This window comes from Sturnus vulgaris, unplaced genomic scaffold, assembly GCF_052056855.1.
Source record: "Sturnus vulgaris isolate bStuVul1 unplaced genomic scaffold, bStuVul1.hap1 Scaffold_523, whole genome shotgun sequence".
Lineage (NCBI taxonomy): Eukaryota > Metazoa > Chordata > Aves > Passeriformes > Sturnidae > Sturnus > Sturnus vulgaris.
Genome location: NW_028276517.1, coordinates 58,223 through 82,324, shown reverse-complemented (window position 1 = coordinate 82,324; position 24,102 = coordinate 58,223). Strand labels below are relative to the sequence as shown.

The window sequence follows — 24,102 nt, the reverse complement described above, 5'->3', positions numbered from 1 at the left end:
TATCCCGGTCCGGTCCCAGTGGTCTCGGTTCGGTCCCGGTTCGGTCCCACCGGTCTGGGCACAGCTGGTTCGGAACCTGTCCGGTCCAAATAGTCCTGGTTTCGGTCCCGGTTCTGTCCCGGTTCGGTCCCACCGGTCTCGGTTAGGTCCGAGCAGGGCTGGTTCGGAACCTGTCTGGTCCAAATGGTCCCGGTTCGGTCCCGGTTCTGTCCCGGTTCGGTCCCGGTTCGGTCCCACCGGTGCAGGTTCGGTCCGAGCAGGGCTGGTTCGGAACCTGTCCGGTCCCAATGTCCCGGTCCGGTCTCAGGGGTGCCGGTTCCGTCTCGGTTCGTTCCCAGCGGTGCCGGTTCTGTCCCGGACTGGTCCCAGCGTCGCCGTTACCGCGGCAACGGGCGCTGCTCCCGGCTCCTCCGCGCCGCTGGGGGCGCTGCGGTGCCATCGTCACGCTAACGGGAGGGGCGGGAAAAATTTGGGCGAAATAGGCCAAGATTGGGGTCAAAAAACCCAGGTTGGGGTCAAACAACCCAGACTGGGGTCAAACAGGCCCAAACTGGGGTCAAACAGGCCCAGATTGGGTCAAACAAACAGATTTTTTGGGGATGTTCTGGAGGAAAGAGCCGAGCGGTGCCGGAAACACCCGAGCGCAGGGAAGGGGCGGGAGAGCCGAGAGGTGCCGGAAACACCCGAGCGCAGGGAAGGGGCGAGGCAGGGCGAGCCGAGCGGTGCCGGAAATACCCGAACGCAGGGAAGGAGTGGGAGAGCCGAGCCGAGCGGTGCCGGAAACACCCGAGAGCAGGGAAGGGGCGGGGCGAGCCGAGCGGTTTCGGAAACACCCGAGAGTAGAGAAGGGGCGGGGCGAGCCGAGCGGTTTCGGAAACACCCGAGAGTAGAGAAGGGGCGGGGCGAGCCGAGCGGTGCCGGAAACACCCGACCGATTCCGAATGTGAGGGGCCGCCATAGCCGAGCGGTGCCGGCGCTTTCTGTCCCCCCAAAATCCCCCCGGGAGGGAAGGAGGGACCCCCAATTCTCCCAAAATCCCCCCGGGAGGGAAGGAGAGACCCCCCCCCAGTTCCCTCAGATCGGTTCCCCCAAGCCCCAGAGACGCATATGCAAATGAGGGAGGTCGTTATGCTAATGAGCGAGCGAGGGCGCGGTTCTGCAAATGAAGAACTCGCAGGGAAAGAGCGGCCCCATGGGAGCCAAAATTCCGCGCGTTTGGGGGTTCAGAGGGGCCGGAGCGTGCGGAGCGCGGACTGAAAGCCCGGGAGGAGATGGGGGAGAAGCTCAGGACGGGCACAGAGAGGCCGCGATGGCGGCGAGGGGATGAGCGTGAGGTGCTGAGCACACACAGAGCCGGGACCCGGGTGGGGAGAGGGGGCCCGGAGTGAGTGTGGCCTTTCGGCTAAAATCGCGTGATTTATTTTCGTTTGCTTAATATTTGATGTGTTGTGGGTGAGCAGTCTTCATATTAAACGGATTTTTGTGCTCTGGAGTTGGTTTCGGAATTTTTTCTCTCCATTCCGCGCATCATCCCAACACTGTAGTAGCTCCGGCAGCGATGCAGCCACAGCGGGGACCCGGGATGGTCAAAAGTAGAACGGGAGAGGGGTCCAAAAAAATCCTTAAAATCAACCGAAAGAGCAATCCCGAGAGCGCCTGAGAATTACTGCAAGAAGTGAAGAACAGAAGAGGGGAGGAAATGGGGAGAAATGGAGAAAAAGCGGGAGAAAATGTGGAGGAAAAGGGAGAAAATGGGGAAAAACGGCGGAAAAAAGGGGAGGGAAAAATGGGAAAGTGAAGGAAAATGTGGGGGAAGTGTGGGAGAAAAAAGGGGGAAAAGGAGAAAAAAAGAGGAAAAAATGAGAAAAAAAAAGAGGAAAAAAAGAAATAAAAGTGGGAGCTGAGATTCCTTAAAGGCGCTGTGGGCGTGAAGTGCCTGAGTGTGCCTGGGTGTTTGTGTGATCGATCAGTGATCGATTGCTCCTCCCTCCCTGATCCATCGCTCTGGGCTCCACTGCCCCTGCCTTGATCGATTGCTCGGCGCGCGGCTGCCAATGCCTGCCGATCGATTGCTCGATAATCGATTGCTCATGCCTGCCGATCGATTGCTCGATAATCGATTGCTCATGCCTGCCGATCGATTAGATCGACGATCGATTGCTCATGCCTGCCGATCGATTATATCGACGATCGATTGCTAATGCCTGTCGATCGATTAGCTCGGCGATCGATTGCTCATGCCTGCCGATCGATTAGCTCGGCGCTCGATTGCTAATGTCTGCCGATCGATTAGCTCGACGATCGATTGCTAATGCCTGCCGATCGATTAGCTCGGCGATCGATTGCTCATGCCTGCCGATCGATGAGATCGGCGATCGATTGCCAATGCCTGTCGATCGATGAGATCGGCGATCGATTGCTAATGCCTGCCGATCGATGAGATCGGCGATCGATTACTCATGCCTGCCGATCGATTAGCTCGGCGATCGATTGCTCATGCCTGCCGATCGATTAGATCGGCGAGCGATTGCTAATGCCTGCCGATCGATTAGATCGGCGATCGATTGCTAATGCCTGTCGATCGATTAGATCGACGATCGATTGCTAATGCCTGCCGATCGATTAGATCGGCGATCGATTGCTCATGCCTGCCAGACCAGACCAATCGATCGCCGATGTGATCGATCGGCAGGCATTAGCAATCGATCGCCGAGCAATCGATCAAGGCAGGGGCAGTGGAGCCCAGAGCGATGGATCAGGGAGGGAGGAGCAATCGATCACTGATCGATCACACAAACACCCAGGCACACTCGGGCGCCTTTAAGGAAGCTCAGCTCCCACTTTTATTCCTTTTTTCTTCTTTTTTATCCTTTTTTCTTCTTTTTTCCGCCTTTTTTCCTAATTTTTCCACTTTTTTCCTCACTTTTTTCCTCCTTTTTTTCCTCTTTTTTCCTCCTTTTTTCTCTTTTTTCCTCCTTTTTTCTTACTCCTTACACGCTCCTGACACTCGAGGTGTTTGGGGATTTTCTCGAGGTTTTTTTGCGATGTCCTCAAGGATTTTTGGGGATGTTCTGGAGGTTTTTTGGGGATGTTTTAGAAGTTTTTTAGGGATTTCCCGGAGAGTTTTTTGGGGATATTCTCGAGGGTTTTTTTGATTTTTCTCGAGGTTTTTTGGGGATTTTCTGGAGATTTTTGGGGATGTTCTCAAGGATTTTTTGGGGAGGTTTTGGAGGTTTTTTGGGGATATTCTCGAGATTTTTGGGGGATGTTCTGGAGGTCTTTTGGGATTTTTCTCGAGGTTTTTTGGGGATGTTCTCAAGGATTTTTGGGGATATTCTCGAGGTTTTTTGGGGATGTCCTCGAGATTTTTTGGGCGATGTTCCTGAGGTTTTTTGGGATTTTTCTCGAGGTTTTTTTTAGATATTCTCGGGGTTTTTTGGGGATGTTCTGGAGGTTTTTTGGGGATGTTCAGGAGGAATTTTGGGATTTTTCTCGAGGTTTTTCTGGAGATTTTTGGGGATGTTTTGGAGGATTTTTGGGGATGTTCTGGAGGTCTTTTGGGATTTTTCTCGAGGTTTTGTGGGGATGTTCTCAAGGATTTTTGGGGGATGTTCTGGAGGTTTTTTTTGGTTTTTTCTCGAGGTTTTTTGTGGATTTTCTGGAGTTTTTTGGGGGATTTTCTGGAGATTTTTTGGGATGTTTTGGAGGTTTCTTTGGGATGTTCTGGAGGTCTTTTGGGATTTTTCTCGAGGTTATTTTGGGGATGTTTTGGAGGTTTTTTGGGGATATTCTCGAGGCTTTTTGGGGATGTTCCCGAGGTTTTTTGGGGATGTTCTCAAGGATTTTTTGGGGATGTTTTGGAGGTTTTTTGGGGACGTTCTCGAGATTTTTGGGGGGATGTTCCTGAGGTTTTTTAGGATTTTTCTCGAGGTTTTTTTGGGATATTATGGAGGGTTTTGGGGATATTCTCGAGGTTTTTTTGGGATGTTCTTGAGGGTTTTGGGGGATTTTCTGGAGTTTTTTGGGGGGATTTTCTGGAGATTTTTGGGGATGTTTTGGAGATTTTTTTGGGGATATTCTCGAGGGTTTTTGAGGATATTCTCGAGGTTTTTTGGGGATGTCCTCGAGGTTTTTTTGGTGATGTTCCTGAGGTTTTTTGGGATTTTTCTCGAGGTTTTTTTTAGATATTCTCGAGGTTTTTTGTGGATTTTCTGGAGATTTTTTGGGATGTTTTGGAGGTTTCTTGGGGATATTCTCAAGGATTTTTGGGGATGTTCTGGAGGTCTTTTGGGATTTTTCTCGAGGTTTTCTGGGGATGTTCTCAAGGTTATTTTGGGGATGTTTTGGAGGTTTTTTGGGGATATTCTCGAGGCTTTTTGGGGATGTTCCCGAGGTTTTTTGGGGATGTTCTCAAGGATTTTTTGGGGATGTTCTCAAGGATTTTTTGGGGATGTTTTGGAGATGTTATCGAGATTTTTGGGGGGATGTTCCTGAGGTTTTTTAGGATTTTTCTCGAGGTTTTTTTTTGATATTATGGAGGGTTTTGGGGGATATTCTCGAGGTTTTTTTGGGATGTTCTTGAGGGTTTTGGGGGATTTTCTGGAGTTTTTTTGGGGGGATTTTCTGGAGATTTTTGGGGATGTTTTGGAGATTTTTTTGGGGATATTCTCGAGGGTTTTTGAGGATATTCTCGAGGTTTTTTGGGGATGTCCTCGAGGTTTTTTTGGTGATGTTCCTGAGGTTTTTTGGGATTTTTCTCGAGGTTTTTTTTAGATATTCTCGAGGTTTTTTGGGGATTTTCTGGAGATTTTTTGGGATGTTTTGGAGGTTTCTTGGGGATATTCTCGAGATTTTTGGGGGATGTTCTGGAGGTCTTTTGGGATTTTTCTCGAGGTTTTTTGGGGATGTTCTCGAGGTTATTTTGGGGATGTTCCCGAGGTTTTTTGGGGATGTTCTCAAGGATTTTTTGGGGATGTTTTGGAGGTTTTTGGGGATGTTCTCGAGATTTTTTGGGGGATGTTCCTGAGGTTTTTTAGGATTTTTCTCGAGGGTTTTTTTTGATATTATAGAGGGGTTTTGGGGGATATTCTCGAGGTTTTTTTGGGATGTTCTTGAGGGTTTTGGGGGATTTTCTGGAGTTTTTTTGGGGGATTTTCTGGAGATTTTTTTGGGGGTATTCTCGAGGTTTTTTGAGGATATTCTTGAGATTTTTTTGGGGATGTTCTGGAGGTTTTTTGGGGATATTCTCGAGGTTTTTTTCAGCTGTTCTCGAGGGGGGTTTTTTCATGTTCTCGAGGTTTTTGGGGATTTTCTCGAGGTTTATTTGGGCTGTTCTGGAGAATTGGTGTCAGGCCCAGTGTGGGGTGAAAAGGCCCTGATTGGGGTCAAACAGTTTGATATTATCATCAAACAGGCCCCAATTTGTGGTTATGAGGCCCCATTTGGGATCAAACAGGCCCAGATTTGGGTTATAAAGCCCAGATTGGGTTAAATTGGCCCTGATTGGATTCAAATAGGCCCTGATTGGGTTAAAGAGGCCCAGATTTGGGTTATAAAGCCCAGATTGGGTTAAATTGGCCCTGATTGGGGTCAAACGGGCCCAGATTGGATTCAAATAGGCCCTGATTGGGTTAAAGAGGCCCAGATTTGGGTTATAAAGCCCAGATTAGGGTGATAAATCCCAGATTGGGTTAAACAGGCCCAGATTGGGTAAAACAGGCCCAGATTGGGTTCAAATAGGCCCAGATTGGGTTAAATTGGCCCTGATTGGGGTTATAAAGCCCAGACTTGGTCAAACAGGCCTAGATTGGGATCAAAAGGCCTGGATTTGAGTTATAGGGCCCAGACTGGGGCTAAGCAAGCCCAGATTGGGGCTGTTTTGGGGTCAAACAGGCCCAGTTTGGGGCATATGGGACCAGACTGGTGTCACCCATCAGCAGTGTCACCCATCAGTGTCACCCATCAGTGTCACCCATCAGTGTCACCCAGCCACGGTGTCAGGGCACGATGGCACCGGCCATCCATGGTGTCCCCAACCCTGCTGTCCCCATCCCTGCTGTCCTTATCCCAGTGTCCCCATCTCAGTGTCCCCATCCCCAGTGTTCCCATCTCACTGTCCCCACCTGTGTCCCCATCCCTGGTGTCCCCCTCCCCATTGTCCTCATCCTGCTATCCTTATTCTGGTGTCCCCATCCCGGTGTCCCATCCCTGTTGTCCCCATCCTGGTGTCCCCATCTCAGTGTCCCCACCCGTGTCCCCATCCTGGTGTCCCCATCTCAGTGTCCCCACCCGTGTCCCCACCCGTGTCCCCGCGGTGTCACAGGGCGGTGGCGGCCCCGTCACGTGGCCCCGGTGGCCTCGGCGCCATCAGGCCCAACCCAGGAAGGGGAAGTTGGGGTTTGGGGCCTTTTGGGGACCGTGGGTGGGTGGGGGGGGGAGGTGCCACCACCGAGGTGCCACCACCGAGGTGCCACCATGTCCCTGCCCTCGGTGTACGGGGACAAACTGGCCGAGAAGCTGACGCTGCTCAACGAGCGCGGCCGGGGGGTCCTCGTGCGCCTCCACCACATCAAAAAGGTCTGGGGAGGGTCCTGGGGGGACACCCGGGGGTCCCCAAACCCCCCCCAAACCCATGGGGAGCAGCCGGGGGGGGGGGGTCGGGGGGAGCGAGGGTTGGGGGGGTTTGGGGTGGGGGGAGAGCACAGGAGGGGATTTAGGGGAAATTTGGGGTGGGGGGATGGCACAGGGGGGGATTTAGGGGGGATTTGGGGTGGGGGGGATGGCACAGGGGGGGATTTAGGGGGGATTTGGGGTGGGGGGATGGTACAGGGGGGGTTTTAGGGGGGATTTGAGGTGGGGGACTCAGTTCTGGGAGGGTTTTGGGGGAATCCAGCCCAGGATGGGTTTTAGGAGGGATTTGGGGTGGGGGGACGGCACAGGAGGGGATTTTGGGGGGGTTTTGGGGGGGATCCAGCCCAGGATGGGTTTTGGGGGGTTTTGGGGTGGGGGGCTCCGTTCTGGGGGGAATTTTGGGGGAATCCAGCCCAGGATGGGTTTTAGGGGGGTTTTGAGGGGTCCCAGCTGTGAGGGGGAATTTGGGGGGTCCCAGGCTGGGGAGGATTGGGGTACGGGGTTGTTTTGGGGGATTTGGGGGGGATTTGAAGGTGGGGGCTCAGTTCTAGGGGGGGGATCCAGCCCAGAGGGGTTTTTGGGATCGGTTCTAGGGGGGGTTTGGGATGTCCCAACCTGGGGAGGGATTTTTGGGATCTGTTTGGGGAAGTTTTGGGATATTTTTGGGATCAGTTCGGGGGGGTTTAGGGAGATTTTTGGGATCAGTTCGGGGGGGTTTTTGGGATCGGTTTGGGGAAGTTTTGGGATATTTTTGGGATCAGTTCGGGGGGGTTTTGGGAGATTTTTGGGATCACTTCGGGGGTGTTTGGGAGGTTTTTGGGATCAGTTCGGGGGTGTTTTGGGATATTTTTGGGATCGGTTCGGGGGTGTTCGGGAGGTTTTTGAGATCAGTTCAGGGGGGTTCTGACCCTCGGCTCCCCCAGACATGCTCGGACCCCCGCACTCGCCCGTCCTTCCTCGGGGACAAGGCCATGGAGGCCTCGGCCAAATTCATCCAGAAGAAATTCCCGCACCTGGACGTGCGGAGCAGCACCGTGAGCCGCTGTCCCCTGTCCCCAGTGTCCCCCTGTCCCCGTGTCCTCACTGTCCCTTTGTCCCCGCAGTGTCCCCACTGTCCCCTGTCTCCTCCTACAGTGTCCCCACCCCCGTGTCCTCACTGTCCCCATGTCCCCACAGTGTCCCCACTGTCCCCATGTCCCCACTGTCCCCGTGTCCCCACCCCCGTGTCCTCACTGTCCCTTTGTCCCCGCAGTGTCCCCATCCCCGTGTCCCCACCCCCGTGTCCTCACTGTCCCCATGTCCCCACCCCCTGTGGGATGTGCCACCCCATCCTGCGTGTCCCCTCTGTCCCCCTCGTGTCACCCTGGGTGTCCCCTCACCCTGGGTGTCCCCTTTCCCCCCCCCCACGCCGCTGTCCCCGTGTCCCCCTGTCCCCCTGCAGCAGCACCTGGGCCCGGTGCACAGGGACAAAGGTGACATCGTGCGGGTGCTGGCACCGTTCTACCACACCTTCCAGGACCTGCTGGAGTTCCGGGTGAGCCGGGCTGGGGACACAGAGGTGACAGGGGCGTGTCCCTGCCCGGGGGACACTGCGGTGACACTCGGCAATGTCCCCTTGTCACCAGGACCACGTGTACGAGCTGCTCAACACCATCGACGCCAGCCAGTGCTACTTCGACATCGTGAGTGCCACCCCCGCCGTGTCCCCAGCGGTGTCGCCGAGGTGTCCCCGCGGTCTCACCGCTGTCCCCTCCCTGCCAGCACATCAACTACGACTTCACCAAGGGTTACCTGGACCTGGTTGTCACCTACGTGTCGCTGGTGCTGCTGCTGGCGCGCACCGAGGAGCGGCGGCTGCTGCTGGGGCTCTACCAGTGCGCGCACGAGATGAGCCACGGCGCCAGGTGCCACCTCCGCGCCTGTCCCCAGGTGTCCCCGAGGCCGTGTCACCACCCGGGCTGTCCCCAAGGCTCGGGTGTCACCACCCTGAGCTGTCCCCTCCCCGGGGGGCGGTACCGGGGTTGTCCCCGACGCTGTTCCCTTGCTGGAATCGGCCCCGGGGTTGTCCCCGGTGTGTCCCCAATGTGTCCCCAACACCGGCGCTGGCCCCGGGGGTGTCCCCAGTGTGTCCCCAACGCCAGGGCTGGCCCCGGGCGTGTCCCCAACGCTGGACCCTTGCTGGAAATGGCCCCGAGATTGTTCCCAATGTGTCCCCAACGTGTCCCCAACACCGGGACTGGCTCCTGGAGTGTCCCCAACGTGTCCCCAGTGCCGCACCCGTGCTGGAACTGTCCTTGAGGATGTCCCCAGTGTGTCCCCAACGCGGGGCCAGCCTCGAGGGTGTCCCCAGCGTGTCCCCAACACCGCGTCCATGCTGGAACCAGCTTTGGGGTTGTCCCCAATGTGTCCCCAACACTGAGCCCCGCCAGAACCGGCCCTGGGGGTGTCCCCAACGTGTCCCCAAAATGTCCCCAACATGTCCCCAACGTGTCCCCGCAGCGAGCCCGGCTTCCCCCGCCTGGCGCAGATGGTGCTGGAGTACGAGCACCCCCTCAAGAAGCTGCCCGAGGAGTTCGGGCCCCACACCAAGGTGGGTCGGGGGTCTCGGTCACCGGCAGGGCCACCCGGGGCTGGCACGGTGTCCCCATCGTGGTGTCCCCATCGTGGTGTCCCCATCGGGTGCTGTCCCCTGCCAGGCCGTGAGCAGCGCGCTGCTGTCCCTTCGGGCCCCGTTCTCGCGGCGCTGTCGCGACGCGGAGCAGTGGAGACGAGAGCAGCTCCTGAGCCTGCTGGGACCCGCGGGGGACCTGCTGAGCCCGGCCACGTGTGACAGCGTGAGTGACATGGGGACAGGGACATGGGGACAGGGACACGCTGAGCCCGGCCACGTGTGACAGCGTGAGTGACATGGGGACAGGGACATGGGGACAGGGACACGCTGAGCCCGGCCACGTGTGACAGCGTGAGTGACACGGGGACAGGGACATGGGGACAGGGACATGGGGACAATGGGGACATGGGGACAATGGGGACAGGGACACTCTGAGCCCGGCCACGTGTGACAGCGTGAGTGACACGGGGACATGGGGACATGGGGACACAGGCACACCGGGGGCTCAGGGGACAGTGACAGACATGGTGACACTGGTGTCCCCAGATGGCCTGTGAGTACCTGTCCCTGGAGGTGATGGAGCGCTGGATCATCCGTGAGTGTCCCCAACCCCCCCGGACAATGTCCCCAAATCTTCTGGGCAGTGTCCCCAACCCCCCCAGACAGTGTCCCCAACCCCAGGGTCCCCATTTTGGGGTTCCTGACCATTTTGGGGTCTCACAGTGGGGTCTCTGGGCAATGTCCTCATTTTGGGGTCCCCATTTTGGGATTCCCATTTTGGGGTCCCTGTTTTGGGGTCCCCATTTTGGGGTCCGTGACCGTTTTGGGGTCCCCGTTTTGGGGTCCCCATTTTGGGGTCCATGACGGTTTTGGGGTCCCCATTTTGGGGTCCGTGACCGTTTTGGGGTCCCTGTTTTGGGGTCCCCATTTTGGGGTCCGTGACCGTTTTGGGGTGCCCGCAGTGGGGTTCCTGGTGTGCCCGGGCGCTCTGGCCGCCCCCCCGTGCCAGGAGCTGTGGCGCCAGGCCCTGCACGGGTCCCTTTTTGTCACCCTGGTGCGCGACGAGGCGGTGGCCGTGCACAAAGTGACCGAGGAGCTGCTGGGGGGGCTCAAGGGGTGAGGACAGCGACACTCGGGGGGGTGGCACTGCCCGGGCAGGGGGGGCACAGCCGGTGCCAGGGGCTGGGGGCTTCACTGGGGGGCTTTGGGGTGTATCGGGGGGGGCTGTTTAGGGGATTTTGGGGGTGTCACGGGGTGCTCGGGGGGTGTCCTGGGTGCCAGGGGCTGGGGGCTTCACTGGGGGGTGTCAGGGGTTGTTCAGGGAATTGTGGGGGTGCCCGGGGGGGGTGTCCGAGGGATTTTGGGGGGGGTGTCGTGGCATGCTCAGGGTTGTTCTGGGGGGTCCTCGGGGGTTGTTCAGGGGATTTTGGGGTGTCAGGGGGTGCCGGGCGGGGGGTGGCACAGCCGATATCAGGGGCTGGGGGCTTCACTGGGGACTCTGGGGGTGCCCGGGGAGGGTGGCAGTGCACGGGGGGGGGGGTGGCAGTGCCCGGGGGGGTTGGTGGCAGTGCCCGAGGGGGGGGTGGTGGCAGTGCCCGGGGGGTGGTGGCAGTGCCCGGGGGGTGGTGGCAGTGCCCAGGGTGGGGGGTGGCAGTGCCCGGGGGGTGGTGGCAGTGCCCGGGGGGGGTGGCAGTGCCCGGGGGGTGGTGGCAGTGCCCAGGGTGGGTGGTGGCAGTGCCCGGGGGGTGGTGGCAGTGCCCGAGGGGGGGTGGCAGTGCCCAGGGGGGGGGTGGCAGTGCCCGGGGGGGGGTGGCAGTGCCCGGGGGTGTCCCCAGGGCTGTGCCAGGTGTCCCTGCCCAGGTTCGGGAAGCGCGTGGCCGATGTCAAGGAGTGCCGGGACCACGCGGTGGCTCAAAGGTCTGGGGGACATTTGGGGGTGCTGGGAGGGTCCAGAGCACCCTAAAACCGCCCTGCCCGTGTCCTCAGTGTCCCCGTGTCCCCTTTGTCCCCGTGTCCCCACCCCTGTCCTGGGGGGGGGTCTCTTGGGGGTGCCCCGGTTTCATCCTCACCGACCCCTTTGTCACACGTGCTGTCACTTTGGGGTGACAGCTGGGTGTCCCCGGCCCTGATCCCCCCACTTTGTCCCCCATCCTGACCCCCCCAAACCCCCCCTGACCCCCCCCAAAATCCCCTCAACCCTCCCCCATCCCTCATTCCCCATGGTCACCCCTGGTTCCTACACGGGGATTCTGCCCCCCCCAGAATCCCCCAACCCCCCAAAATCCCCGAGACCCCCAGAGACCCCCAATGACCCCCCCAAACCCCCCCTGACCCCCAGCCCGGCGCTGCACCGGGGCCGCCGCTCGTTCCTGCGCGGGGCCGTGCGGGAGCTCCTGGCGCTGCTGGAGGATCAGCCCGGGCTGCTGGGACCCAAAGTGAGATTTTGGGGGGGATTTGGGGAGATTTTTGGGGACATTTCGGAGATTTTGGGAGGGATTTCGGGGAGTTCTGGGGGAATTTCTGGGAGTTCTGGGAGGATTTCGGAGAGTTTCGGGGAAATTCTGGGGGGATTTCGGAGATTTTCAGTGGAATTTCGGAGATTTTGGGGGGGGGGATTTGGGAGAGTTCTGGGGGGATTTGGGAGATTTTTGGGAGGGATTTTTGAGAGTTTCGGGGGAATTTCGGGGAGTTTTGGAGGGGATTTGGGAGAGTTTAGGGAATTTCGGGGGGATTTTTTGGGGTGCGGCTCTTTGGGGTGCGGGATTCGGGGTTCGGGGTGGATTCAGGGTCTGGGGTCTCCGTGCTCCCCACTCGCCCCCCCCCAGGCCCTGCTGGTGTTCGTGGCGCTGTCGCTCTGTCGCGACGAGGTGAGCTGGCTGTCGCGACATGCCGAGCACGTGACCAAAACCAAGAACCCCGAGGACTTCACCGACAGGTGGGGACAGGGGGGGACAGGGACAGGGGACACCCACAGGGACCCCTCGAGGGGGGTCGGGGCTTGTGGGGGGGGTTGGGGGGCACTGGGGGGGTTCGGGGGGGACTCTGAGGACGCTCAGCGATTTTTGGGCAGGTTCGGGGGGGGGGGGGGGGGTGGGGGTCACTGGTTGGGTTCCGGAGTTCCGGGGGGGTTCGGGGGGCACTGTTGGAATTCTGGGGGGGGGTCTCTGATCTCCCCCCCCACCCCCGGCACAGTCACATCGCGGAGCTGCTGTTCCTGCTGGAGCAGCTGCGGGCTCTGCTCCGCCGCCACCTGCGCCCGCTCCGCCGCTACCACCGGCACTACCTGGCGCGCTTCGACGCGCTCGTGCTCAGTGACATCATCCAGGTGAGGCGGTGGCCCCGTGTCCCCGTGTCCCCGTGTCCCCGTGTCCCCATGTCCCCGTGTCCCCATGTCCCCGTGTCCCCATGTCACTGTGTCCCCGTGTCCCCATGTCACTCTGTCCCCGTGTCCCCGTGTCCCCATGTCACTCTGTCCCCGTGTCCCCATGTCACTGTGTCCCCGTGTCCCCGTGTCCCCGCAGGAGCTGTCGGTGTGTCCCGAGGAGGAGTCCGTGATCCTCTCGTCCTTTGTCACTTCGCTCTCGGCTCTCTCGGCCAAGGAAGGTGAGCGCGTGTCCCCTGCCAGGTGTCACCGAATGTCACCTCAGCGTGTCGCCGGTGTCACCCCAGCACGGTGTCACCCCTGTCCTGGGTGTCCCCAAGGGTGGGCAGTGCCACCCCCCAGCCGTGTCCCCGTGTCCCCCTGTGGTGGCAGTGCCACCCCCCCAGGCGTGTCCCCGTGTCCCCCTGTGGTGGCAGTGCCACCCCCCAGCCGTGTCCCCGTGTCCCCTTGTGGTGGCAGTGCCACCCCCCAGCCGTGTCCCCGTGTCCCCCTGTGGTGGCAGTGCCACCCCCCAGCCGTGTCCCCGTGTCCCTCTGTCCCCGCAGTTGATGACAAGGAGCAGTTTGACTTCACCGCGCTGCGCCTGGACTGGTTCCGCCTCCAGGTGGTGGCACTGTCCCTGTCCCTGCTGTCCCCATGTCCCTGTCCCTGCTGTCCCCATGTCCCCATCATTGTCCCTGTTCCCCTGTCCCTGTTACCCTGTCCCTGCTCTCCCATGTCCCCGTGTCCCCCTGTCCCCATGTCTGTCCCATGTCCCTGCTATCCCCGTGTCTGTCCCCGTGTGTGTCCCCTGTCCCCAGGCCTGTCCCCATCCGTGTCCCCTGTCCCCATGTCCCCGTGTCTGTCCCCTGTCCCCTGTCCCCAGGCCTGTCCCCATGTCCCCATGCCTGTCCCCGTGTCTGTCCCCATGTCCCCGTGTCTGTCCCCATGTCCCCGTGTCTGTCCCACGTCCCCGTGTCTGTCCCCACGTCCCCGTGTCTGTCCCCTGTCCCATGTCCCCGTGTCTGTCCCCATGTCCCCGTGTCTGTCCCCATGTCCCCGTGTCTGTCCCGTGTCCCCGTGTCTGTCCCCATGTCCCCGTGTCTGTCCCCACGTCCCCGTGTCTGTCCCCTGTCCCCATCCCTGTCCCATGTCCCCGTGTCCCCGTGTCTGTCCCCAGGCCTACACCAGCGTGTCCAAGGCTCCGCTGCCGCTGGTGTCCAACGCTGACCTGGGCCGTGCCATGAACCTCGTGGTTTTCCACACTCTGCTGCTGGACCGGCCCGAGGAGCTGCTGGACGAGACCTCGGACCTGTCCCACCTCTGGTGAGCACCTGGACCCCCTTTTGTCACCCCTGGACCCCCTTTGTCACCCCTGGACCCTCCTTTTGTCCCCCCTGCCCCTCCTTTTGTCACCCCCGCTCCCCCTTTTCCTGCTCCCGGACCCCCTTTGCCCACCCCATCTCCCCTTTCCCCACCCCTGCACCCCCTTTTCTTGTCCCTCTCCTGCCCCTGTAAACTCTTTTCCCACCCCGTACCCCTTTTTTTCTGCCCTTTTTCCCACCCAAACCCCTTCTCCCACCTTTTTCCTCCCAACCCTCGTTATCCCTGCCCCTTTCCTCGCAGCCTCTGCCCCTTTTCCGGCAGGTTTTCCCCCCTTTCCCCGCAGGTTTTCCCCCCCTTTCCCCGCACGTTTTTCCCCCTTTCCCCCGCACGTTTTTCCCCTTTCCCCCGCACTTTTTTCCCCCTTTTCCCCGCACTTTTTTCCCCCTTTTCCCCGCACTTTTTCCCCCCTTTCCCCCGCACTTTTTTCCCCCTTTCCGCGCACTTTCTCCCCTTTTCCCGCAGTTTCTATCCCCGTTCCCTGGAGCGGATGTTCTCTCAGACCCTGGAGGATCCGTCCATGCTGCGTTTCTCCATCGCCTTCCCGCTGCTCTGCGCTCACTTCTCGCGCTGCCCGCACCCCATGTGCCCCGAGGAGGTGGGTGACACCCGGCGGGGGGGGGGGGGGGGGTGGAGAGGAGGGTCCTGGGTGTCCCCCCAGTCCTGTCCCAGCTCTGGGTGTCCCCTCCCAGTATCCCCAGTTGGAGGCGGCGGCGCTGGGGATGTGTCACAAATTCCTGGAGGAGCTGGCGCGGGTGAGCAGCGGCTGCGTCCTGGACGCGTGCGCTGAGCATCACAACCTGAGCCAGCAGGTGAGGGGTCTGGGGGAGGGGGGGTCTGGAGGTTTTTTTGGGGTCCGGGGGGGCTCAGGGGGGTTTGAGGGGGTCTGGGATCTGTGGAGGGTTTAGGGGTCTTGGGGGGATCTGAGGAGTTTGGGACTTTCAGGAGGCTCTGGGGGGTTTGGGAGGGTTCGGGGGGGTCTGGGACTTTAGGAGGGATTGGTGATCCTTGGGGGCTCCAGAAGTTTTGGGGTCTCCAGGACCTTTGGGGTCTTGGTGGACTTTGAGGTCTTCAGAACCTTTGGGATCTTCAGAACCTTTGAGGTCTCCAGAACCTTTGGGATCTCCAGGGCCTTTGGGGTCGCCGGGGGTTCCAGGACCTTTGGGGTCTCCAGGACCTTTGGGGTCTTGGTGGTCTTTGAGGTCTCCAGAACCTTTGAGGGCTTCAGGACCTTTGGGGTCTCCAGAACCTTTGGGGTCTCCGGGGGTTCCAGAACCTTTGGGGTCTTTGTGCCCTTTGTGTTCCCGTGCCCTCTCTGTCCCCCTGTCCCCACGAAACCCTCGGGACAAGGAAATTTCCCCCACGGGGACAAAACCTGGCCGGGTGTCCCCAGCCTGTGGTGCTGGTGGCCGTGTCTGGGATGTCCCCATGTCCCCGTGTCGCTGTCCCCACCCCACAGCTGCTCCCCAAGCACTGTGCGGCCACCATCAGCAGAGCCCGAGTGAAGAAAGCCCCGAAGCAGCCGCCCCGCAAGGGGGACCCCGACAGGGACAAACCGGGGACAGAGAGCCAGCGGCGCGACAGGACCCTGACCACCAAGTGAGGGTCACCGGGGCGGCATTGTCACCACGGGGACACGGGGGACACGGTGGCATTGTCACCATCGGGACACGGGGGACACGGTGGGATTGTCACCACGGGGACACGGTGGGGGGACACGGTGGGATTGTCCCCATGGGGACACGGGGGACGCGGTGGGATTGTCACCATCGGGACACGGGGGACACGGTGGGATTGTCACCACGGGGACACGGGGGACACGGTGGGATTGTCACCACGGGGACACGGGGGACACGGTGGCATTGTCACCATCGGGACACGGGGGACACGGTGGGATTGTCACCATCGGGACACGGGGGGGGGACACGGTGGGATTGTCCCCATGGGGACACGGGGGACGCGGTGGGATTGTCACCACGGGGACACGGTGGGGGGACACGGTGGGATTGTCCCCATGGGGACACGGGGGACGCGGTGGGATTGTCACCACGGGGACATGGTGGGATTGTCACCATGGGGACACGGTGGCATTGTCACCACGGGGACACGGTGGGATTGTCCCCATCGGGACACGGGGGGGGACACGGTGGCATTGTCACCATCGGGACACGGGGTGGGACACGGTGGGATTGTCCCCATGGACTGTCACAGTGTGTGTGATGGGGACCGCTGGCCACCAGAGCTTGGGTGTAGGGTGGGGACGCGTTGCAATTGTCCCCGTGGGCTGTCACACTGTGATTGTCCCCATGGCACACGTTGTGACTGTCCCCATGGACTGTCACACCCTGTCCCCGTGGGCTGTCACACCCTGACTGTCCCCCAGCATGGACAAGCTGCACCTGACCCTGGCCGAGCTGTCCCTGAGCCTCAACCACGTCCCCAACTTCACCGTGTTCGGGCACACGGTGACACCGGCCGAGTACCTGAGCAGCCACCTGGAGACACGCCTGACCAGGTGGGGACACACTGGGGACACACTGGGGACACGCGGGGCCCAGAGGACGCACAGAGTATCCCGAGGGTCCCTCCAGGCCCCTCAGTGTCCCCCGTGTCCCCGCAGGGCCATCGTGGCCATGGCCGGCTACAGCCAGGCCACGCAGGAGGTGGCGCGGCCCTCGGAGGTGCTGGCGGGGCTGGCGGCGTACGCGGGGCTGGTGCAGCGGCTGGGACAGTTGGTGACATTGGACACCGGGCGGCTGCTGCGCTCCGTGCTGCTGCAGCAGTGCCACCCCCGCGACGGCAGCGGGCAGCCCACGCTGACCGCCATCTACACCGACTGGTGAGTGCCACCAGGGCACAGGGGACACGGGGTGACAGCCATCTACACCGACTGGTGAGTGCCACCACCAGGGCACAGGGGACACGGGGGTGACAGCCATCGACACCGACTGGTGAGTGCCACCACCAGGGGCACAGGGGACACGGGGGTGACAGCCATCGACACCGACTGGTGAGTGCCACCAGGGCACAGGGGACACGGGGGTGACAGCCATCTACACCGACTGGTGAGTGCCACCACGGGGGCACAGGGACACGGGGACAGGGGGTGGTGGTGGCAGGGATATGGGGACAGGGCACCAGGGGACATGGGTGACACTGCCATGGGTGACAGTCCCGTAAGTGACATTGCCATGGGTGACAGTGCCATGGGTCCCCATTGCTATGGGTGCCATTGCTATGGGTGACAGTCCAACAGGTGACATTGCCATGGGTGACAGTCCCACGGGTGACAGTCCCACGGGTGCCAGTGCCATGGGTGACAGTGCCATGTCCCTGTCCCCACAGGTACCTGGAGGCCCTGCTGCGCCAGGCCAGCACCGGGGGCCGTGCTCCTGTCCCCGGCCCTCCAGGCCTTCACCACGGTGCCCCCGCGAGGAGCAGCCCCCCGTTCAGCGCCGCCGAGTTCTCCGACGTCTCAGGTGGGGTCTGGGGGGTCACAGGTGGGGTCTGGGGGGGCTCAGGTGCGGCTGTCACCCCCCAGTGTCCCCACCCTGTCCCCTTCCACAGAGATGAGGGCGCTGGCCGAGCTCATCGGGCCCTACGGGATGAAATTCCTGAGCGAGAACCTGATGTGGCACGTGGGGGTCCCAGGTCACCGAGCTGAAGGTACAGGGGACAGGGGACAGGGCTGGGGACAGGGGACAGAGGAGAGGGGACAAGGATCAGAGCGCTGGGGACATGGTGTCTCCAATGTCCCCCAGGTGTCTCCAATGTCCCCCAGGTGTCCCCATGTCCCCCAGGTGTCCCCAATGTTCCCAATGTCCCCCATGTCCCCCGTTGTCCCCGTGCTCCCCAGTGTCCCCCCATGTCCCTCAGTGTCCCCATGTCCCTCAGTGTCCCCATATCCTTCAGTGTCCCCACATCCCCCAGTGTCCCCCCACATCCCCCAGTGTCCCCCCACATCCCCCAGGTGTCCCCATGTCCCCCAGGTGTCCCCATGTCCTTCAGTGTCCCCAGGTGTCCCCATGTCCCTCAGTGTCCCCATGTCTCCCGTTGTCCCATGCGCCCTAATGTCCCCCGTGTTCCCCAATGTCCCCTCATCCCCCAGTGCCCCCCAGTGTCCCCAGGTGTCCCCAATGTCCCCATGTCCCTCAGTGTCCCCATGCGCCCTAATGTCCCCGTGCTCCCCAATGTCCCCACATCCCCCAGTGCCCCCCAGTGTCCCCCAGGTGTCCCCAATGTCCCCGTGTCCCCACAGAAGCTGGTGGCCGAGAACATGGACACGCTGGTGCAGCTGCGCTGCTGCCGGCCCGAGCAGAGGCCGGCGCTGCTGCCCCGCCTGACCTGTGAGTGGGGCAGGGCTGGGGGGGGCCCGGGGGTGTCACCCCAGCACCGTCACACTCGTGGTGACACGAGTGTCACCCCCCCCCCCCCCGTGTCCCCCACAGCGGCCGAGAATGTCCTGAAGCGCATGACCATCATCGGCGAGATCCTGAGCTTCCGTGCCATGGCCCAGCAGGGCCTCAGGGAGGTGGGACCCCCCCCCCCCAAAAAAAAAAAAAAAACCCAAAAACTGCGACCCCCGACCCCACAGGACCCCCCCCCAGCCCGAATTTGGGGACAGGTGACACCCCCACCCACCCACCCCACCCCACTCCTTTCCAGGTGTTCTCCCAGCACTGCCCCTTCCTGATGGGCCCCATTGAGAGCCTGGCGGACGTGGTGACCCCGGACACGGACATCCAGGTGGGGACAGGGACACTGGGGGGGGGGGTTTGGGGCCGTGTGACACCGTGTGACACCGTGTGACACCGTGTGACACCGTGTGACACCCCTGTCCCCAGGTCACCCTGAGCATCTTCGAGCTGGCCTCGGCCGCGGGGATCCCGTGCGAGGTGGACCCGGCGCTGGTCACCCGCCCTGGCCGGCAACAGGACAGGTCCGGGGTGGCTCTGGGGACACACGGGGGGTGGCGCTGTCACCTGGGTGTCCCTGTCATCCAGCTGTCCCCTGGCTGTGCAGAGGGCTCGTCCCCCGAGGAGGATTACAAGGTGTCCCTGTCTGCTGCTCGTCTTCGTGGCCGTGTCCCTGCCCCTGCTGGCCGCTGACCCCCGCGTCCCTCTACAGCCCCGAGCTGGACGGTGAGGGCTGGCCTGGTGTCACTGTGTCACTGTTTGTCACCATGTCACCGTGTCCCTGTGTCACCGTGTCCCTGTGTCACCGTGTCACTGTCACCGTGTTCCTGCGTCTGTGTCACCGTGTCACTGTCACCGTGTCCCTGTGTCACCGTGTCACTGTCACCGTGTCCCTGTCACCGTGTCCCTGTCAGTCACCGTGTCCCTGTCACCGTGTCCCTGTCACCGTGTCACTGTCACCGTGTCACTGTCACCGTGTCACTGTCACCGTGTCACTGTCCCTGTGTCACCGTGTCCCTGTCACCGTGTCACTGTCACCGTGTCACTGTGTGTCACCGTGTGTCACCATGTCACCATGTGTCACTGTGTCCCTGTGTCACTGTGTCCCTCTGTCACTGTCACCGTGTCACTGTGTGTCACCGTGTCCCTGTGTCACTGTGTGTCCACCTTGTCACCATGTCACTGTGTCATTCTGTCTCCATGTGTCACTGTGTCACTATCACCGTGTCACTGTCACCGTGTCACTCTGTCCCCGTGTGTCACTGTGTGTTTGTGTCACCTCTGTCCCCGTGTGTCACTGTGTCACTGTGTCACCGTGTCCGGTGTCCCCATGTCCTGGGTGTTGTCACTGTCCCGTTGTCACAGCAGAGGGTTTTGGGAGGGAGAGGGGGACACTGGGATTGTCACCAAGGGAGGTGGCACAGTGGTGACTCTGGGTTGTCCCCAACCCTCCTGTGTCCCCAACCTCCCTGAATCTTCAACCTGACCCGTGTCCCCCCTCTCTGTCCCCCCTCTCTGTCCCCCCTCGCTGTCCCCTCGCTGTCCCCTCGCTGTCCCCCTCTCTGTCCCCCCTCTCTGTCCCCCCTCTCTGTCCCCTCTCTGTCCCCTCTCTGTCCCCTCTCTGTCCCCTCTCTGTCCCCCTCTCTGTCCCCCCTCTGTCCCCTCTCTGTCCCCCCTCTCTGTCCCCTGCTGTCCCCTCTCTGTCCCCTCGCTGTCCCCCTCTGTCCCCTGCTGTCCCCAGGCTATCACAACAACCTGCACTGCCTGGCCAAGGCCATTGTCCAGGTCTCGGCCGCGCTCTTCACCGTCCACAACAAAAACATCGAGAGCCACCTGAAGGAGTTCCTGCTGGTGAGCCTGGCTGTCCCCTCGCTGTCCCCTCGCTGTCCCCTCGCTGTCCCCTCCCCGGGACTGGCCTTGTCCCGTGTCTGTCCCCGTCCCTGACTGTCCCTGTCCGTGTCCCTGTCCCCAGCTGGCCTCTCTCAGCCTCCTGCAGTTGGCTCAGGAGCCGGACAAGGCGCGGGTGCGGAACCAGGACTCGATCGTGCTGCTGCTGCACCTGGTGGGGACACCTGGGGGACACCTGGGGACACCTGGGGGGGACACCTGGAGGGGCCTGGGGTGGGCACAGCCCCTGAGGGATCCCCCTGGGTGGGTTTTGGGGTGAGGTCTCCCTTGGGAGGGCTCGGGGGTGTCCCCTGGGTGGGTCCTGATGTCCCCTGGGGTCATTCCTGATGTCCCCAGGGTGGGTCCTGATGTCCCCAGGGTGTCCCTGATGTCCCCTGGGTGGGCTCGAGGGTCCCCTGGGTGCATTCGGGGGTCGGGGGGTGGGGGTCTCATCCATCCCCGACCCCCCCCTGGAATCTACTGGAATGTCGGTGGGGGGGGAGGGGGGGGGGTCACACCATCCCCCCCGCCCCTCCCCCCCAATCCCGGGATTGTCATTCCAGGAGCGCCGGGCCCGGCTCGAAGCAATTTAAATGCAAATATTTCAATTTGTACCCGGCCGGGGGGGTCGGGGGGTGCCGATGGGTGCCCCCCCTCCCCCCTCATCCCCTCCCCCCCACTCAGATCGTGTCCGAATCGTCCTTCTGACTCTGGACATGCTGGAGAGCTGCTTCCCCTACGTGCTGCTGCGTAACGCCTTCCGCCAGGTGTGCCGGGACCCCCCGCCGGAGCCCCCCGCACTGAGACCCCCCGGGACCCCCCCCGCACTGAGACCCCCGAGTTCCACCCCTTGAGACCCCCCGGGACCCCCCCCGCACTGAGACCCCCCGGGACCCCCCCGCGCTGAGACCCCGAGTTCCACCCCCGAGACCCCCCCCGGGACCCCCCCGCACTGAGACCCCCCGGGACCCCCCGAGTCCACGAGTTCCACCCCCCTGAGACCCCCCGGGACCCCCCCGCACTGACCGGACCCCTGAGACCCCCGAGTTCCCGACCCTCTCCAGGACCCCCGTGCCCCTCCCCAAATTCCCCAACCCAACCCCTCCGGGACCTCCCCGCATCCCCCCTGACCCCAAATCCCCACTCCCCAAATTCCACAATCCACCCGCATCTCCCCCGACCCCAAATCTTCCTCTCTGTCCCCCCAGGACAACCCAAATCCCCCTCCCCAAATCCCCCTCCCCAAATTCCCAGCCCCGCCCCCCAAACCCCCTCCCCCCTCACCTCTGGATGTCCCCAAGTGTCCCCAAGTGTCCCCCCGCTGTCGCCGCTGTCACTAAAATCCTCTTTCACCCCAAAATCTCGGACTCGTCCCGGAATTATTCGGGGAATTTATCCCGGGAATTTTGGGGGTGTCCGGAGTGTCCAGGGCTGTGTCCGAGGGGTGTCCTGGGATGTCCAGGATTGTCCGGAGTGTCCAGCGAGTGTCCGAGGGTTGTCCTGGGACTGTCCTGGAGTGTCCAGGGGGGGGTCCGGAGTGTCCAGGGGGTGTTCTGGGGTGTCCAGGGGTGTCCGGGGGAGTGTCCGAGAGTTGTCCTGGGGTGTCCAGGGGTGTCCGGAGTGTCCGAGGGGATGTCCTGGGGGTGTCCTGGGGGTGTCCGAGAGTCCGGAGGGTGTCCAGGGGTTGTCCTGGGACTGTCCCAGGTGTGTCCAGGATTGTCCGGAGTGTCCAGGAGTGTCCTGGGGGTGTCCCGGAGTGTCCTGGGGGTGTCCGAGGTGTCCGGGGGGGGGGTTCGGGGTCGGGACCGGAGCTCCCAGCGGGATTTTCCCCCCCCTTTTTAACCCCTCGCTGCCGGTGGGGGCCGTGCCTCAGTTTCCCTTCTCCCTCTCTCCCCGCACTCCTCGAACCCATCCCTTTATTTATTTCTTTTTTTTTTTCCCTTATTTTTTCTTAATTCAATTTTTTTTTTTTCCTCCTCATCTCCGCGTGCTTTTATTTCACTCCCGTGCAGCATCTTGAGGGGAAAAAAAAAATTAAAAAATAAATAAAATGAATGGGGCGCAGGCGGCCGCGGCCGTTGCGATTCCGCGCACCGGCGGCTCCTCCGGGATGAGTCACCGGCAGCGGCGACAGCGCCCGCGGAGCCCTCGGACCCCCCCCCAAAAATCGACAGGACCCCCCCCGAGGATCGGCCCTAAAACCGGCAAAAATCGCCTTAAAAAGAAACAACCAAAAAACCCCCGAGATCGCCCCCCAAATCAGCCAAAATCACCTCGAAATCAGGCAAAAATCACCTCAAAGTCGCCCCAAAATCATTCCCAAACCACCCCAAAAAAAACAAAATCGCCTCAAGATCACTCCAAAGAAACCCCCCCAAAAAACCCAACATCGCTCCCCCAAAAAACCTTAAAAAAAAAACCCAAAAAAACCTTAAAAAAAAACCCCAAAAAACCCCAATTCGCCCCAAAATCGCCTGAAAATCACCTCAAAATCACTCCAAAGAAACCCCCCCAAAAAAACCCCAAATCGCCTCAAAATCACCCCAAAATCGCCCCCAAAAAAAACCTAAAAAAACCCCCAAAACCCCCCTAAAAAAAACCCCAAAACCCCCCAAAATCACCCCCTAAAAAACCCCCAAACCCCCAAAATCGCCCCAAAATCCTGCGAGTTCTCAAAGACCCCTCCCCACCCCCCCCCCGCCCCCTCCCCTCCCCCCCTCTCCCGGTTCTATTTTGGGGCTCGTCAATCACGAGCCCGAATCGTTCCCGAGCTCGCCCCCCCCTCCCCCCCCCCCCCCATCGCTTTTGTCTCGCGCGCGCCCCACCCGGCCCTGCCCCCACCCCCAAAAATCCCCGCCCCTCCCCCCAACCCTGAACCCCCAGAAAGTTTCAGCGCCCGAAAGCGAAGATTTAAATTTTTTTAAATTTTTTTTTTTTTTTTTTTTGTGTTTTTTGTTTTGTTCTGAACCCCGAAATCGGCGCGAGGAGCCCAAAAACGAGATTTTGGGATCCCCGGACCCCTCTGAGGAGCCAAAAATGGGGAGGGGGACCCCGAAATGAGATCTTGGAGGACTCCGAAAGTGATTTTGGGGACCCTAAAATTGGTTGGGGCGCCCCCAAAATGAGTTTGAGACCCCCCCCAAATGAGTTCGAGACCCCCAAATTCAATTCGAGGATCCCCAAATCAGTTTGAGAGCCCCAAAATCACTTTGAGAAACCCAAAATTACTCTGAGCGCCCCCCAAAATCACTTCGAGGACCCCCCAAAATGAGTTTGAGACCCCCCAAAATGATTTTGACACCCCCAAAAACGAGTCCGAGACCCCTGAAATCTCCTGGAGGATCCCCAAAATCCCTTCGAGAAACCCAAAATTATTCTGAGCGCCCCCCCAAAATCATTTCGAGGACCCCAAATTTTGTTTAATGAGCTGCAGGACCCCAAATTTGGGGGTTTAGCCCCTCCCCAAAATATCCCACGGTGGGGGGCGGGGATCCCCCATAGGTGAAAATTCGGGGACCCCCATGGAGGGACCCCAGCCCCATTTTTTTGGGGGGGGTTTAAACGTCCCCAACCCCCCCCCCCAAAATGGGCCGGGGGTGCCCCGGGGAGGTGACGGAGGGGACGGGGATGGGGCTGGGGGGGTCCCGGGAGGGTTTTGGGGGGGGGGGTCTCGGGTCCCAAAGTTGGGAGGGGGGAGGGGGGGAGCTCACCTGGCTCCCACCCCACGGCGCTGCTCCCCGCCCACGGCGTTACGTAAGGTGATTAACGTGATTAACGTGATTAATATTCCTCGGCGCGTGCCGGGGAGGCTGAGA

At 60.8% G+C, this 24,102-nt stretch overlaps 1 protein-coding gene across 1 annotated transcript; it reads left to right on the top strand.

The window, feature by feature from the left end:
* The first annotated feature begins 6,416 nt into the window (after positions 1 to 6,416).
* NCKAP1L (NCK associated protein 1 like) lies at positions 6,417 to 21,153 on the top strand. Its single transcript, XM_088158538.1, is given in 38 exon segments — positions 6,417 to 6,576; positions 7,554 to 7,664; positions 8,072 to 8,164; positions 8,256 to 8,312; positions 8,392 to 8,534; positions 9,130 to 9,220; positions 9,327 to 9,464; positions 9,788 to 9,836; positions 10,204 to 10,357; positions 11,102 to 11,158; positions 11,580 to 11,676; positions 12,067 to 12,176; positions 12,434 to 12,566; positions 12,763 to 12,844; positions 13,169 to 13,227; positions 13,783 to 13,928; positions 14,451 to 14,583; positions 14,678 to 14,797; positions 15,445 to 15,584; positions 16,369 to 16,500; positions 16,606 to 16,824; positions 17,331 to 17,364; positions 17,366 to 17,422; positions 17,425 to 17,464; positions 17,553 to 17,626; positions 17,628 to 17,651; positions 18,244 to 18,331; positions 18,434 to 18,516; positions 18,651 to 18,731; positions 18,830 to 18,901; positions 18,903 to 18,924; positions 19,008 to 19,042; positions 19,044 to 19,094; positions 19,096 to 19,126; positions 20,142 to 20,251; positions 20,373 to 20,462; positions 20,972 to 20,990; positions 20,993 to 21,153. Coding segments are annotated over 38 exon segments (3,426 nt in total). The 5' UTR covers positions 6,417 to 6,474; the 3' UTR covers positions 21,142 to 21,153.
* Positions 21,154 to 24,102: the final 2,949 nt, after the last annotated feature.